At 55.4% G+C, this 16,650-nt stretch overlaps 1 protein-coding gene across 2 annotated transcripts in view; it reads right to left on the bottom strand.

The window, feature by feature from the left end:
* Positions 1-16,650, bottom strand: part of PLXNA1 (plexin A1) — a 105,391-nt gene that overhangs the window by 24,270 nt on the left and 64,471 nt on the right. For both annotated transcript variants that reach the window (XM_061456053.1, XM_061456054.1), the window contains exons 11-21: positions 10,698-10,794; positions 10,186-10,376; positions 7,753-7,904; positions 7,326-7,446; positions 6,863-6,999; positions 6,182-6,349; positions 5,220-5,313; positions 4,625-4,864; positions 4,333-4,476; positions 3,421-3,655; positions 1,802-1,944 (exon numbers count right to left, since the gene is read on the bottom strand). In XM_061456053.1, coding sequence (XP_061312037.1) covers positions 1,802-1,944; positions 3,421-3,655; positions 4,333-4,476; positions 4,625-4,864; positions 5,220-5,313; positions 6,182-6,349; positions 6,863-6,999; positions 7,326-7,446; positions 7,753-7,904; positions 10,186-10,376; positions 10,698-10,794 — 1,722 coding nt within the window. The remainder of the gene's footprint in view (positions 1-1,801; positions 1,945-3,420; positions 3,656-4,332; positions 4,477-4,624; positions 4,865-5,219; positions 5,314-6,181; positions 6,350-6,862; positions 7,000-7,325; positions 7,447-7,752; positions 7,905-10,185; positions 10,377-10,697; positions 10,795-16,650) is intronic.

The raw sequence follows: 16,650 nt of genomic DNA, 5'->3' as shown, positions 1-16,650 counted from the left end.
CAGATGCCTGAGGTTCAGCAGCATTGCCCAGCAAGCTCCCTACAGGGATACAGAGGTGCTGGGCAATTCCTCAGCATGGGAAGACCCAAGAGCCAGCTGGAGCACAGTGGCTGCACTGGAGACCTACCAGCCCCACCAGTATAACTGATGCAGAGAAATGGTGCACCCCTATCCCTGTGGGCTGCTGGTGCTTTGACAGCCAAGCCCACACAAAGGTGACCACAGAGCAAGAGGACTTCTCCCTTCAACAGAGCAGGAGGATCTCAATAGGATGGGGAACGGGTCCTGTCCAACAGCGACCATCCCATTGGAGCACAGAAGGACATGAAACCCCATCACAAGCAGCACAGCAATGCCTGAGGCTGTCGCCTCCCTGGTTTCCCTGTGTTTAACTGGCTGATCATTAGCAGAAATAAATGAACAACACTGAATTAAATATTTCATCAGGCTTAAACTCCTACCAAGCACCAAAACCTCCCCCTCAAACCCTAAAGAGAAAGGAGCTGGTCCCGCCAGCCTGATGCTCGCTGCAGATTAGCGTGTGCGTGCGCAAGCGCCGCTTCCTTCCCGTCACTTGCAATAGCTAATGTTACACTCGGAGCAAAGAGACAAATAAAAGCAAACCTGATTAAATTATATGAAGCTTACACAACTGTAGTTGCTTTATTTAATCTCTTTTGGGGATTTGGTGGGGTTTTTTGTCCTCCTTTGCAACTTTAACCCCTTGTTTCCCACGCCAAGCTGAGCTGGCATGCTCATTCAAATGGGATGTTTTGAATTAGGAACTGGAAGCAGACAAACTCCCATCCAGCCTGTCGCAGCCAATGCAAAATTCCCCCTCTGATACCCTTTGTGATACCCTTTCCACCCCTCCCTCTGTAGGGAAAATCCTAAAGAGCAAGAGCAGAGGTGAGAGGAGAAACAGGCGTTTGCACAGGCAGGAAGGGCTGCACCCCAGGGAGAGCTACGCTCACGCTCAGAGCATCCGGAAACCCGAGCTGCAAGGGGAAATCCATGGAAACAAGGGGAAATCCATGGAAACCGGGTCCCCACTGCCCTCCGGAGCTGGGATTAGGGACCAGGGAAAGAGAGCAGGCGGAGGGCCAGGGCCCCGCGCCGCAGCCACGCTGGCGTACACCAGCAGCACGTGCACTTGCAGTTGGTAAGAGCTTGTTGTGTTGTAATTAGTGACCGTGCATCTTGCACCAGGGCCAATTACTTCTCCTAAATACATTGTGAAGCCCCCGTCGACATTAATTACTGTGCCGGGTCAGCAGCGAGGGGAAGCTGAGGTCACCCCCCCCTCCTTTCCCTCATCAACAGCGGCCTCAGCAGCCCAGCAAACGAGAAGCCAATTGGTGTGCAATTGCATGCACTAAATGAAACAGAGGTGGGGAGGCCGGGAGAGGAGAGGGAGCGGGTTTGGGAAGCAGGGGAAGGATGCCAAGGTTGGGTTCTGCATGGGGAAACGGAGCCAAGCAAGCAGGCCATGTCAGGCAAGCCTGTTAGAAACGAGCAGCCGGTCAGGCATCAAACAAACCCAATTGAATAAAGCAAGTGCTGTAGAAAATGACAGCAGCAATGATATTAATATAAATATTGATATTAATGTCAGAGTGCAGCAAGCAGTCAGCAGCCGCTCCGCGTTCATGTTGGCTGCCACGTGGCGAGATGCTCTTTGCTGCACCAGGCCAGCATCCAACCAAGGCATCTCTCCAGCCCTATGCTTGGGGCAAGGGGGCTTGTGCAGGGGCAGAGCCCCAGTGTGAGACGCTACAGAGACAGACAGACAGACCCACACCTCCATCTCCTTCAGCACGGGGTGGTCTTCTATCCCTGGGAAGAGAACGCGCATGGCGTAGGTGCGGTAATCCAGGAAGGGGATGCCGGCGCCATCCAGGTCGTTGGTCAGCTCGTTGATGTCAGTCTGCAGCTCCGCAAAGGCTGGGGTGGGAAAGGCAGAATTAAACCAACACATCCTGGAGTCCCAGCACCCAGCCTCAGCACCCAGCCTGCACCCCACGGCTGGGCCCCCAGGCATGAATGGGCTCCGCACCCCTCCTCCCCGCAGGCTCTGATCACTGTCCCCATCTCACAGATGGAGGAATGGAGCTGCAGAGGGAGGGGATGACTTCGCCAGAATAAAGCATGTGGCAGCACTGGGAACAGGACCACCAGGTCCCAGGGGGCTCAAATCCCTGCTGCTCAGCGCTCCCAAGCCTCCCAGGGATGAAGGGGAAGCAGGGAATGGCAAGGCATGAACAAAGCTGGAGCTTCTGGGGGAAAACATTAGCCTAAACCACAAGAATGTCCTCATTTCTTTTTGACCTAAATACTGCTCCAGAGAAGAGCTTGAACACACCCACCCCAGCACCTCCAGATCCGAGCAGAGGCAGCAACGAATCCCAGGGGAATGAGACACGGGATAGGGGGGGGTCCTGAACCTTTAATTGCACCTACAGGGAAAAGCTGTCAGGAGAAGAGTCCTGGAGATGCAGCAGGGAAAGGGACTGGGGGGCGAGGGGAGAGCAAACCCTTAGAAAAACCCAATTCAAGGCACTTTAAAGGGAGCTGGGAGGCAGGCAGAGGACTGCAGGCTCATCAGCCTGATGAGAGAAAACAAACCGTCAGCTTGAAAGGCGTGCTATCTTATCTGTAACTGGTGGGACTAGAAAGGAGAAAAGGCAGGGAAGAGATTGTGCCTTTTAATTAAAAGCAGATCCTTTTATCTGTCAGCTGTGGAAGACAAGACACCATCCCCTCCACCAGCTCCCTTCCCTCTCCCTGTCACCAGTGCCATCCGCAGGCACACGTAAGGATGGGGATTTGGGGAAGCAAAGGGGGTTTCTTCCTTTCTTTCGTCGCTTTATTAGCTCAGGTTTGGTGCCCACCGCACCAGCAGCACCAGGGTTGGTTGTGGTTGTAGCTGGCAGGGTCAGGGCCTCCGGAGCCAGCTCAGGGGGATAATGGGCAATTAGGTTTTATCAGCAGGATCATACAAGAAATTCTGTCCAATTTCACAGCATCTGTCTATCACATAATGAGAGATGGACTGCCCGCTCCCAAGCAGCCTCCACTACTCTCCTTGCTCTCTTTCCACCTATTTGGAGAAATAAAGGGGAATTTTGTAACGGGAAAAATCCCCAAATCCCACACAGAATGAGTCTGCTTCCTTTGACAAAGCAGCTTTGCCCATTCCCTGAAGGTATTTAAGTGACATGTAGATGTGCCACTTAGGGACATGGTTTAGTGGCAGACTTGCCAGTGCTGGGATAATGGTTGGGCCCTTAAAGGTCTTTTCCAACCTAAATGATTCTATGATTCCAATTCCTCTTTTGGGGAAAGGGCGGGACCACACTGAGCTTTGGGACAGTAGGTAACCCTCCAAGACCCCAAGTCAACAGCACAGGGATCCCTCACCCTCTTTGCATTCCAGGGCCACCCGGGACTCCAGGTTGTCCATCTGCAGCTGGAGGCGCTTCAGGGTCCGGTCGGCATCCCGGGATTTGCGCTTGTATGCGATGAGGACGATGATGATGATGAGGAGGAGCAGGCCACCTCCTCCACCGATCCCGATGATGGCGGGCAGGGTGAGCAGGCTGTCGGAGTAGATCTGCAGTGTTCCCGGGGAGAACTCGAACCCTCCAGCCTTGATCTGCACCATGGTGGGGGTAAAAAACAGACCTGGAGTCACAAGGACAGCCCTTCCCGCAATGCCCAGAGCTGGAGGATGACTCCCAGCCTAGGGGAGGAAGGATGCAGGGATAGCAGGAGCTGGTCCGGAGCAGTACAGGATGCTTTAACGGGATGCAGAACACACGCTGCCAGCGTGCCTGCAGAACAGGCAGTTTGATGTCTCATTCAGACAGCATTACATTAACAGATGGGATGTGAAGTGAGTTCCCCCATGGCTGGGAGGGTGGTGGGGGGACTGTGCTGGGTCCCTTTCAACCTGGCAGGGTCCTGGAGAGCGAGCACTGCTGTGCTACAACCCCACTAACAAAGGAGCCTTCCTTGGGGTATGAGCCAGCACTGAGGGAAAGGGGTGGGAGTCCCCCCCCCTGCCTTGGCACAGGCTGTGCCTTGGCACCCAGCAGGGAAGGGAGGCTGCTGGCAGGGCCACCTAGGGCACAGGAACACCTGGTTGTGTGTGCTGGGGAGGGGACAAAGCATTTGGTCCTAACAAGTTAAGGAGAGCGATGCCCGGGGGGCAGGAAGGATGCTCCTGCATGCACACCGGCTATCCAGTCCTCATCCAAGGATGAGCACAGAGCAGGACTGGGATCAAGCCCGACCCTCTGTGGTTCAGAGGGTACCAGTGTCAGCACTCACCGTGACTTTGTGCTGGCCGGTGAGGTTGGGGGACTCGCAGAGGAGCTGGGTCTCGGACACCGTCAGCGTGCAGGGGGTGTCTCCGATCAGCACCGTGTAGTTGAGGCGGGAGTTACCGGCTGCCGGTGGGAGCAGGTTCCTGCCCTTTGAGGGAGCAAGGAACGAGATTGTCAGTTCTCGTGCAATAGGGAACACTTAAACCAACCCAACGTAAAGCAAACCAGTGCAGGACTTCGTGCAGAGACAAAAAGCCACCTCCACTGAGGGACACATCCTTACCCCTCTGCCTTACCTTGAGGATGAGGGGAGAGCTGGGCTTCAGCTCCAGCATCCCAGTGGGGCTGAGCGGCTCAAAGACAGGGTCCGGGTAGTAGACGAAGTTGGTGGTGTTGATGATGAGCAGGGCCTGGACGTTATCCATGATGAAACCAATCTCATCTGGGCGGTCACCCACCTCCGGAGGGCTTCGCACAGGGTTGTCGATGGACGGAGCATAGCACACCATGGTCGTGTCGTTGTAGACGGTGCAGTTCTGCAGGAGGCACAACTGAGGTCAGACCCAGCTCCCAGCAGGATCAGACCCCATAAGGATCTCCTGCAAGCAGCAGCTCTGGACACGAGGTTTAGACTTGGGATCTCCTGTCCTGTGCTGTTACATCAACAGGCACCACATCCCACCATGGGGCAGAGACTCCTGTCTGCATGGATGTGCAAGGGGTGGATGTGCTCTCTCTGTCATTGTCCCGCAGACATCCCACAAACATCCCACCGGTTTTCCACACTCAGATCTCAATGCTCTCGTGGCCAGGGACTCTGCAGTGAGAAGGCTCAGGGAATCCCTCCTCCTTCTTATGCTCTGCCCCCAGCCCCAGCCCAGCATCACTTACGTTCTCCCTTTCAGAGCTGCAGTACTTGGCCCGGATCCTGGGCTCTTTGATGGTGGCCAAGTTGGTGCCAGTCACGGTCAGCAGCGTCCCGCCACTAGAGACATGGAGACAATGGGTTAGGACAGGCAGCTCAGCGCTGGGTCCTCACTTCTGGGAGGGAATCACACATCCTCATCAGCCAGACACCCATCCGCCCCAGCCTGGGTGAGCCACAATGCCTTGGGGACCTCTTATCCTATCCAGATGCCACCACATCCAGCAGGATCTGCATGCACCACTGCCAAACCATCTCAGCTGACCCAGGGACCACCTAGAGACATCTAACTTGCTAACTAACACCAACATCCCACCCTGCGTCTGGGTTTGGGGTCTGAAGGCAGCTCCCAAGCTAAAGGAGACCAGGTTTCTGCAATGGGAAAGCATCCCAAGGAGGAGGAGATTCTGTCACCCCCTTCACCATGCAGGCAGCGGGTGGCAAGGCAGGCTGAGCCCTGAGGGGCTTTCTCCATGTCTTGGTGTTGGTGTTAAGAGCCCCCATTGTCCCTGAGAGCTCAGCCATGTCCCTGGGGAGCTCGCTCCTCATCAACAGCCTGGAGAAGGTTTCCCCTTGGCACTGGCTCTTAATGGATTCCTTGGGCTCCTCTCCAGCCAATTCAAACCTTTTAGGAAAATATGTAAACATTGCAAAAACTCCCTGATGGGAAATAGGTTCATTTTATTTGCTGTCGCCAAATGTCAGGCTGAAATTAAGCAGATCCAAAGCGCTCTCTGCTCTTGTCCCCTGCCAGGCTGAGCACTGCAGGCCAGGAGTCAGAAGGGCCCCGGTGCCAAGCCATTGCTCACACTCCTCTCACCACGTCTCTGGAGCACGGCCCAGTGGCTATAGCAGCAGCACTGAGATGCATCCATCAGGAGGTGGGGGGATCCACGTGGAAAACAGCCCCCCATAAGCAGTGATTTACCTGTTGATGCTCCACTCGGGATCGATCTTCTGGATGGTGGGGTCCTCGGTGTAGTTGTACTTCACCTCAGGGTTGCTCAGCTCTGCCCGGTTGATGTTGATGAGGATGGGAGAGCCACCGGGGCTGTGCCCAGGGGGTGTCCTGCACCGGATCTCACGGGCGCTTCTCCTGGGGTAGGAACACACAACCCATCAGTGTGGAGGCAAGAAGAGGGTGAGAGGGGGCAATGCTACCCCAGCTCCTTGCCCCTTCTCAAACTACCGGGGGGGGGGGGGGAGGAAAGGGAGAAAAGAAGGGGAAAAAGACAGACAAAAATAACCCACCAAGAACTGAAACAAAAGGCAGGAGGGAACGGGAAAGGCTGAGCAGCTCCTGAGCGTTCCCATCGCGCGGCTGCTGCAAACAGCAGCGATTAGGGCTGATAACCAGTAATTACCGCAGGAAAATATTTAAAGAGCAGCTCCATTATCATCCCTAATCTAAAAATTATCCACTTCATGCCTCGGGGCTTTGTGCTTTTAGAGAAGAATCCCTGTTCTTGGGGCTCTTCCTGCAGCCTCTGACACACAGCGGTTTCAGGGGGGATGCCTCCGGATGCCCCCAGCACGGGTCCCTATGCAGGGGTTCCGCTGCCTCTGGAGGTGCCTTTTGCCCACCCTCATGGCCCTCCGTGCCCCTCACCATGAAAAAGCACACGGCCGTCCCCCGATGGTGACGGAGACGTTGCTGCCGGCGTTGAGGTGGCTGCCTTCGATGGCGATCCAGGTACCGCCGGAGAGAGGACCCCGGGATGGGATCACGCGGGAGAAAGTGGGCGTCTGCCAAAGGAAAAGAGCATCCCTGGGGTCAGAAAGGCTGGGGACCGGATTCTGCATCCATAAATAGCCCCAGGAGGGTGACAGGACTAAAGGAGAGCCATGGGACAGCAGCAGGGCACAGTGCTAAGGGTGACAGTGCCAGCAGGACAACGGGGAAGCAGAGCAGTGGCAACCTTGGAGAGATTCAACCAGCATGACCCATCACCTGCCCAGAGCATCCCCACCTGAACCCCAGGGAAGTGGTGGGTAAATGGTGGCTCATCCTCCAACTGATCCACCCGGCATCACCTCCCAGTCATGAAGCCTGTCCCCAGCATGGGACTTACCACAAAGGTGAAGCTCTTGGGGGACGTGGCTCGGTAGCTGGGCGAGCAGTCGCGGATGCACACTTCGACCCGCGCCTCGTGGACCTTGCTTGGGCTGGCATCTCCAATCTCACACACGATCCTAAGGGATGCAGGGAGGGAGCGCTCAGTGTCCTGGCACTGAGATGCTCCCTGTGCCATGGCGGGGATGGGCTGGCTTCAGGAAGAGATGGGTCTAACACCAACAAAGGTGCCAGCAGCTTCATGAGAAACCAGGGCAGAGGCTGTTGGCTGGGGGCAGCTTCCCCAAAGCCTTTGAGCTCCTCCCAGGGCAACCACAACCAGCAGCCCCTTCTCCCCCAGTTCAGCCCCATGCCTTCACAGCTGCCAGGTGAACACCAGCGGCCCTGTCCCAGCCCACCGAGGCGATCCCCCTGCAGACACTCACTGCTCAGCACTGATGTACTCGCTCTCGATGGGGATGCACATCACTTTGCCCACCCGGACGCCCCAGCGAACATCTTCAAACTTGAGGCCCAGGTTCTCTCCGGTGATGGTCAGACGGGTCCCTCCTTGCCTGGGGCCGGTCTCCGGGAACAGCTAGGAGAGAACATGGCCCATCAGCCAAGGGAGCAGAGCCATGGGGCTGCCCCGCATGGGCAGCCATAGGACGCGTGTTACTCCCCTACAATCACTCCTAAGGAGCAGATGGGAGATGATAAATCCCAACACATCTGTAAGGAACCCACAGAGGGGGAAAGACCTCCCAAATGACAGCCGTGTCCATAAATCCCCCAAGGAACAAGCCAGGAGATGCCACATGTGTCCAGGCAGAGGGATGGGATTTAGACACCCCACTGCAGATACAATAGGAAGGAGACAGGGAGTGTTTCTGCACAGCCCCACTTCAGCCATCACCTCTGGGGTTAACCACTGTCCTCTGGATTCATGCTGCTCTGATCATCTTCAGCATGGAATGGGGGATCCAGTCCCCCTGCACCCAGACAGCCTGTGGGATGTGTCCTGGGATCAGAACTGGGACCAGCACTTTGGGCCACAGAAGCAACCACAATTTACAGGGTAAAACCCCTTCTAGGGCTGCAGGGAACCACTGCTGCCTAAACCCAGCTCAGCAGTGCCCAAGGCCAGGATCAGAGCCCGTTACAGCAGCTGCCACCAGCATCATGCTGGGGGTTCCCCCCAAACCCAGCGCCACCAGGAGGGTGTTTGTTTGGTGTTTCTAAATGAGTGTTAAAGGCTGCTCCCTGTGTTCCCCTCCTCCTCCATGGCAGAGCTGATGAAGGCCATGCATCCAGGGGGAAAGGAGCCCCGGAATGAAAGCACAGCATTGGCACCCAGCATGGGGAGGTCACAGCTAAACAAGGAGGGAGCTGAGGAGGAGAGCAGGGCTGCTCCAGCCTCCCCTTTCCCCCCCACCCCTGAACTCCTGCCCCACAAACACCGATGCTTTCTTGCTCATTGGTTTCACAGGGTCCTTTCATACCAACAAGCTCCGGTGGGCATGAGCAGGGGGCTCATCCCCAGCTCCAACGGCTGCAGTAGGGGCAGGGGATGACAAAGATGAGGGGTTCCTCCTTCCCAAGGGAAGGGACATTGCTCTTCAGGGTCACAGGACCCTGCAGAGGTTTGGAGGGGGCTTGTCCCCACCCCCGAGCAATGGGTGTGACATTCTTCACTCCAAGGGAGAAGAATCATTGTCATCTCCCAGCCCAGCAACCAGGAAGACACCATCAGCCCAGAGGGATGGGCAAGAAGGAGGCTCTAGCTCCTCCTGAAACCACTGTATCATTGGATCCCAGACTGGTTTGTGCTGGAAAGGAGCTTAAAGCTCCTCCAGCTCCAACCCCTGCCATGGGCAGGGACCCCTTCCATAGAGCAGCTTGCTCCAAGCCCCTGTGTCCAACCTGCCCTTGAACACTGCCAGGGATGGGGCAGCCACAGCTTCTCTGGGCACCCTGTGCCAGCGCCTCAGCACCCTCACAGGGAAGAGCTTCTGCCTAAGAGCTCATCTCAGTCTCCCCTCTGGCAGGTTAAAGCCATTCCCCTTGGCCTGTAGAAGAGGGGCTGTGGGAAGCACCAGGCAGGCTGCCGGAGGAGCATCACGCCAACAGCTACACACATCCACACCGACCACCAGCTCTAAATGCACTGATGCAGAACAGCACCAATCTCAAGCCTAAATGCTACCAGATCTGCTTGTGCTACACCTGCAGTTACTGCAGCATCTCGCAATGATTCAGGGCTGGAGAGCTGCTGCCGAGGCTCCCCTTACCCCCATGGCTGCCGCCCAGCACACCACAACACTGGTACAGAAAAAGGCACCACTCTCACTTCCAGCTTCCATCAGATAAGGCACTGAAACCCAAACAGACCAGATCCTGCGCTAAGACTCCAGTCATTAACACCAGCGAGGCCTCGCCAGACACGGGTAAACAGAAGGTATCCAGCAGAAATACCCAGCAGTCCCTCCAGTGCGCCTGGAGCCCGGCCCGACGGGCATGTGAACATTAATATACACAGTGTTATTAAGCAAAGGTCATAAAAGCTGTCAGGGAAGGAGGTGATGATGAACTACCAGCACTAGTAAGCACTGGGGAGCAGCAACCTGGATCCGCGGCTTTCCCAGGATCCTCCCGTCACACGTAGAAGTGGTGGGAATCTCAGAGATGAGCCAGAAAACCAGTGCATGGAGAGAGGATTTCAGCCTTGGAAATCCCCACGGTGACCAGAGGTGTTTAGGACTAAACACCATGCAGATTTGGCTGCTGTGAGGTGCCACTGGACAGCATCGACTCCATCCCCATCGCGCATCTCAACCCCTCCACCCCGGGGTCCCGCAGCACGGAGCATCCCCTTGTACCTTGGTGATCTTGGGGTCGGTGCAGCGGCTGTTGCCGCTGGTGGCGTGCATCCAGCTGCTCTCGTAGGCCAGGCAGTGCTGGCGCAGCGAGCAGCGCCGCTCCGACACGCACCAGCCGCACTCGAAGCGTGGGTCAGCCTTGAGGCACAGCCCGCAGCTCTCCCGCAGCGCTGAGCACTTGTACAGGTGGGCTGCAAGGCAGGAGGAGAGCCAGGGTCAGCACGGACCCCCCAGCACATGGGCACAGAAGCTAGGGGAGGACGGGTACCCACTCCTTCCCCATCCCACTGCGTGCGTGCCAGCAGCTCCCAAGGGAACAAACCCCCACAGGCAGGAGGCTCCAGCATCATGGACTCAACGCCAAAGCTTCTTGATGAAAAGCCTCTTGTTTAACAAACCCATTTGACTGATGCTGGTGCAAACTGCAGCAGGGTTGGGGAGATGGGTAGGCTGGAGATTGGGGGGGGGGGGGACGGGGCTGTTTTCCCATCCCAATCCCATCCCTCACTCACCCTGGATGTTCTGGGGGTTGTCGATGACAAAGTTCCCGTTCCAGACCACGGACAAGTTGACTGGCAGGTCGCTGATGTCGTTCCCTTCATAGAAATACTGCAGGAGGGGACAGAAGGAGCCAAATCGGTGAGGCAAAACACCCCGATGAGGCATAACCCCCTGTCACACAGATGTCCTCCATCAACCCAGAGGAGAGGGATTCAGACTCCAGAGCTAGGGACAGATCTAAGAGCAATGGCCACAGCACATACAAGCCAGCAGGCTGAATTGGCAAAACATACTAATAAGCCAAACAGAGGGTTTCTAAATAGACCCAAAACCCATTAGGTCTGATCTGCGATGCAGGAAAATGACACTGCTCCAGCAGACCCCAAACCAAGACCCCAGCACCCGCTGCTGCCCAACGTACCCACCTCTGCTGCTCCTTCCAGCCTGGCCGGTGCCTCCTCTCCTCCCAAGCCCCCTTCCTGCCTGCCCATCAGTATTCCCTGCACAGCCGCCGCACGCCGGCGGAGCGGTTTAATCGATACGGAGGCAGGAAGGCAGTTGGCACCATCCCTGACAGCTAATGACCTCCTTCGGCAAGAGATTCCCCGCTCCTCGCCCGGGAAAATGACAGGCGTGTCACGAGAGATTAAATGAATGATTCATGGGCTGCTGGAGTTTGTTAGGGAGCGGTGGATGCTCCGGCAGCGGCCCCAGCATCACCTCCCGCAGCCCCGGTGCTGTACTTGGAGGAGGTGGCTTCAGCATCTCCTCCAGCACTGACCCACAGAGCACATCTGCCCCCTGCCAGCACCAGGGACCGCTGCAGGGGTCTGTTCTGCTCGACCCACAGGAGGCAGGGATGTGGCCCCAAAGGCAGCCAGCACGGCCACGTGGCTGTGGGAAGCAGGAGACACTAGGATCCTTCTCGCTATCAGAGCTGGGCCCTTCCATACTGAGCCTCTCCCATCATCAACCATGGTCCAGCACCAGACACAGCACCAAAGTGGGACATGTGCCCAGTGTGGGACATAGCTACAGCAACACCCTCCCTCAACCCTACAAGGTGCAAAGGCAAAACAAGCCTGGTCCTCACTTACACCTCCACAGCTTTTGGCTTGTGGTCCTATGCTCACCCCACACAAATGCAGGGTGAAGGATCCCAAAACACAGCCCTCCCCAGGAGGAAGGCTGATGCTGATCAACCCTATGCAGCAGTTTTAAGGCATAAAACATCCAGCCGCAAACTCAACCCTTTCCTGAGCATCCAACAGCTCCACCACCATCTCCACACTACATAAGAGCCCCATCGCCCCCCCATCACAAAGCTTGCTCAGAAGAGTTCAGCCACATCTCCACCACACATCACCTACACCCGGATCCTCTCAGCAGCATTCCCATCACCACGTATGGAAAGACAGAGCCAGAACCACACTGGGAGTCCAAACCCATTCACCTTCCCCTATCCTACACCCACCCAAGGACATCCCAGGCAGTAACACAACAAGGAGCCAGCTGGACCCAGAGCATGGAGCAGAGGGAGCATGTGCTGGGAACGGGGAGGGCGGTGGCAGTGCCGGAGCAGGATTCAGCAGTGAGGAGCCACGTGGCAGCGTAAGTGAAATTGGCATTTTCAATTTGTACTCTGACATGTCTCATTTGGGGAACTGGCATCTCGGGAAGGCATCCAGGCTGCAGCTGTCCAAAACACTTATTTGCATCTCTCTGCCCCGGCTGCTTTTGGAAATTAGTTCTTCTGGGAGGTGGGAAGGAGGAAGAAGAATAGGGAGGGGAGAGGGAGGGAGGGAGAACATTAACTCTCCATGTGCCAGCCCAACAGCGTGATTGCACAAGAGATGGTGTTCCTCTGGGGAAGGAAGGAAGGCGTGCTGAGGATGCTGGATTTGTGGAGCTGGAGCAGGCAGGACTGGGTGCAGGGAAGCAGCAGGAGGCATCACCCTGGCTGGGATCACCAAGGGAAACTGGGTATCAATGAATAACGTGTCCATCAGCAGCCTTGCAAACAGGCAGCGCACCCATGGCTTGGATGCTGTTATGGTCCCTGTAGGATGCTGGAGCCGGAGTCATGGCTCAGCTGTGTGCAGGCAGAAGCTGAGGGCTCAGGGCTCAACCCTCGTGGACACTGAGGTCCATCAGATCCGCTCTGATTTCCAAAGTATCTCTTCTTTTAAAGGATGTTTTCTTATGCCCTGTTTTCAACTGTTGGAAGCAGGAAGGTGCCCTCTCCACCCACAGGAGAAGAGGTAGCAACCAAACCACAGCAAAGCAGCAGCCACTTCCTAGCCCTGAAGGTCCCACAGCCAGTGGGGATCAGACAGGATCAGGGAGGGGTGTGCTTACCAATCTGTCCATCCCATGGGACCCAGCACACAGCTAGCCAGCAGGTCCCATCATGCTGGCTCCTCCCTGCTTCTAGCTAACACGGAGCTAAACATCCATTAAATACTTAACTGCTATTAACATCCCGGTTAATCAATCACTGTGGCTGGCAGCAATACGGGATGAGCCATGGGAGGGGATGCCAGGGCGGGTGTCAGCGCAGGGATGGATGCACCTACCCTGCAGTGCTGCTGTCAGACTCCTTCCACCCTACAGAGGTGCCCAGCACCCTCTGGCTGTGTCAAAGGATGATGTGCCATGATGCTGTCACGCGGCTGAGTTATAGGGAAGGGATGTTTCCTCTGGGAGCAAAATAAACCAGTCACAGCCCTAAGAGCAGACCCACGGCGCCCAAAAGAGAAGCGCTGTCATGCAGCACCGGCCACAGAAGGGGATGGCGGAAAGGATGTCATTGAGTGAGTCAGCAGCAGAGCTGTGAGCTGCTTGGCTCCTTACCTAGCCCAGCCAGCCTCGCCGCCCTCCCTGGAATGTGCCTACAAGGCGAGAGTGGAAGAGCTGATGGAGGATGTGCCACGCCACCAATCTGGATATGGCTATTCCCAGATGGCAAGGATGTCGTTTGGACAAGAGGACTCCTTGCTAAGCCTTTCTCAAGGCAATTTATCCAAAACTTACCTCAGGCAGCTTAATAGAATCACAGATTGATTTGGGTTGGGAAGGACCTTGAGCTATCCAGCTCCAGCCCCTGCCATGGGCAGGGACACCTTCCACTAGAGCAGCTTGCTCCAAGCCCCTGTGTCCAACCTGGCCTTGAACACTGCCAGGGATGGGGCAGCCACAGCTTCTCTGGGCACCCTGTGCCAGCACCTCAGCACCCTCACATCTTCCCAAGTAACAGCCAACAACCTCATGTGCTCCTCCCATCCCCGATTCTCACACTCACCCCATCCCCATGTGGGGATGTCACCAGCCCAGCACGCTGCAAGAGCTGTGGGTGCCCCGCAGCCATCACCCCCCATGAGGACATCCAGCGGACAGGTGGCTCCACTGCCCTCTGCAAGCAACCCCATACATCCAAACTTCCCTTGCATCCCCCGCTCCTTCCCATCTGCACCATCCCCCTGGGCTGCATTTCTGGAGGAGGGCTCGGGCTGCAGCTGTGTCCTATTTTCCTGTAGTTGATGACCTCAACTCCTTCCCCGCACTACGGGGACGGCAGTAATGTACATCGCGTCTCGCCAGGGCTCAACTGCAATTCATCATTATTTTATCTGCTGGAATTTAATTGGATCCTATCAAACTCTCCTGATACTCCCTTTTCACTTTAAACACTGCTGCAGGAAAGATAAATGCAGGCAGTGCCAGGACGGGGAGCATGGCTTTGTCGGAGAACGGAGCTGTTGGAGAATGGGCTCCAATCCTGCTTCCCTCTCCATGGCTGGTTAATTAGAGATACCTTTATTGGAGGTGTGAGGCACTCGGAGCAGGGCACGTGTGTATGATTTATGTTCTTCCATAAATACACCCCAGGCCTAGTAAAATACTGTCATGCACACAACGGCACAACTGGATAGGAATGCTTGGCCTCTCATTCTGGATCTCCTTTTGCTCCTTTCACATATATCTCCTCCCTTCCTCCCCAGTCACACACAAGCTCCTTTGCCTGGATTCCTTCTGCCCAAAGTTTGGCAGGGTGGAAGTGAGGACCTGAAACCTCGGGAACACGTCAGAGCAACACCCACAATAAAGAAATACCCAGAAAACATGAATCCATCAGGTCCTGCATTCCCACATCCATGCCTGGGGTACCCCAGTCTCAGCATCCGCACTGGGTACCACTCACACACCCACCCTGCTCTGCACCCACATCTCTTTGTCATGGGATAAGATGCTTCTGGGCAAACATCCCAAGCAGAGCCACGCTAGCAAGAGGGGAGTGAACTCCAAAGCCACAGCCCAAACGAGTGGATAGGATGGCCTGTCCATGGGGATCAGTAAGGAAGGAGCCAGGGAGGTGACACAGCTGCTCCTCACCACGCAGGGCTTTGGGTAAGAGGAAAGGGAAATAATTGAGGCGTGAGGCTTAATTCAAAGTGCTGAGACAACAAACTCCAATGCTCATGGAAAGGAGATCAGGGGTTCTTCCTATTTTTACATTTAAAGGGAAAGAGCAACTCTGGGGCTATGTCAGCCTTAAGAGGGACATTCTGGATGCTAAAACCCAAACCCTTGGCAGTGAGAAACATCCAAGGCCAGGACTAAATGGGATGAAGTCCAAGGTTAGAAGCAGTTCTGGGTGCACTGTGGTACCTCCCAACAGCAAAACTGCTTCCTTTCTGCAGCATTCAGAAGGATGAGCCCCACTGAGGGATGGCAGATGGGAAAGAACGGGCAAAGGCAGGAATGCTTGGGAAACGAAACTCAGTGGCATTGCCTGCACAATTTAAGGCCTGTGACCATCCCTCCATTCTCCGCTGCAAGAAGCAAGCCTGGAAATGTCTGCTTCCAGAAGATGATAGCTAATCAATTAACAAAAAACACCAGTTTATTAGCAAAGAATTCCATTTTCTTCAGCTTGCCTTTCCTTTTTGCTTCCTTACAACACATGTGGAAAACCTTTCAGGTTGCTTTCCTCTTGGAGAGCAAAAAGAGACCAAAGTGAGGAGGCTGAAAAGGCTTTTTTCTGGTGGGATGACAGGGAACACCAGGCCTTGTCTCCCTTCGGTTTGCTGGAGATCTATTGGGTGTCTCAAACAATGTTTATAGGCAACACTCAAACCTTAATGAATGGCCTGCTGAATATTTAACCAAGATGTCCTTTCTTCAAAGCCTAACAAGTCATTGGAGTTTGACAAGCACTAAAACTAAACAAAAGACAAAGAGTTTTAAGCAGGCTTGACTTATTATCCCTTCCATTCACTCGGGATTTAGGAAAGCATCCCTAATTCCACAGCGTAATTAACCTCTTGTTTAGATCTCATTGAACTCCTGGAAACAAAAGTGTGCTTAAATGCCTTTCAGAGGAGAGGACATCCATCCCTCACTCACTGGCTGGGTGTCATCCTGCCCTACTTCCCCACATCCCTAAAGCCCCATCCCAAAGGATGAATGGCAATGGAAGAACGCAGCGGGTCACGGGTGGGTGACGGCGCTACCAAGCAGCCAGATGGACCGCAAGAAAAGTCGTGGAGGAGACAAACATCACCCAAGTGTGAACACGAATCCCCCACTGCAGAACGCAGCCTGGCTGAATGCCCTCAGACGTTAAAGCAGACCCTGAAAGCAAGACAGCTCCTCTCAAACCAAAGCTGTCTTCTGCCGTCTGTGAAGCCGCGTCTCCTGCCTGACACCGTGGCCCCATCAAGCTGCTGCCATCCACTCCTGCACCCACAACACCTCCCATGCACCATCCATCCCATTTGCTCCATGTTCAGGGCATCCCTGGTGATTTCCAGGTCAAATATACACCACTACCAGCTCCATGTGGGGACCACAGAGCAAGGCAGGCACAGCTCAAGCTGTCCTTTCCCTTTGGAGAGGGGTTGCAGAGCCCATGCAGCTCATGACACCAGTGCTTCTGCCTCTCGGCTTTGCACCCAGCCAGGG

Source organism: Pezoporus flaviventris, unplaced genomic scaffold (genome assembly GCF_033815535.1).
Source record: "Pezoporus flaviventris isolate CSIRO_AGI_PZ_B2104156 unplaced genomic scaffold, CSIRO_AGI_Pfla_v1 ptg000021l, whole genome shotgun sequence".
Taxonomy (NCBI): domain Eukaryota; kingdom Metazoa; phylum Chordata; class Aves; order Psittaciformes; family Psittacidae; genus Pezoporus; species Pezoporus flaviventris.
This window is presented reverse-complemented; position numbering and strand designations above follow the sequence as displayed.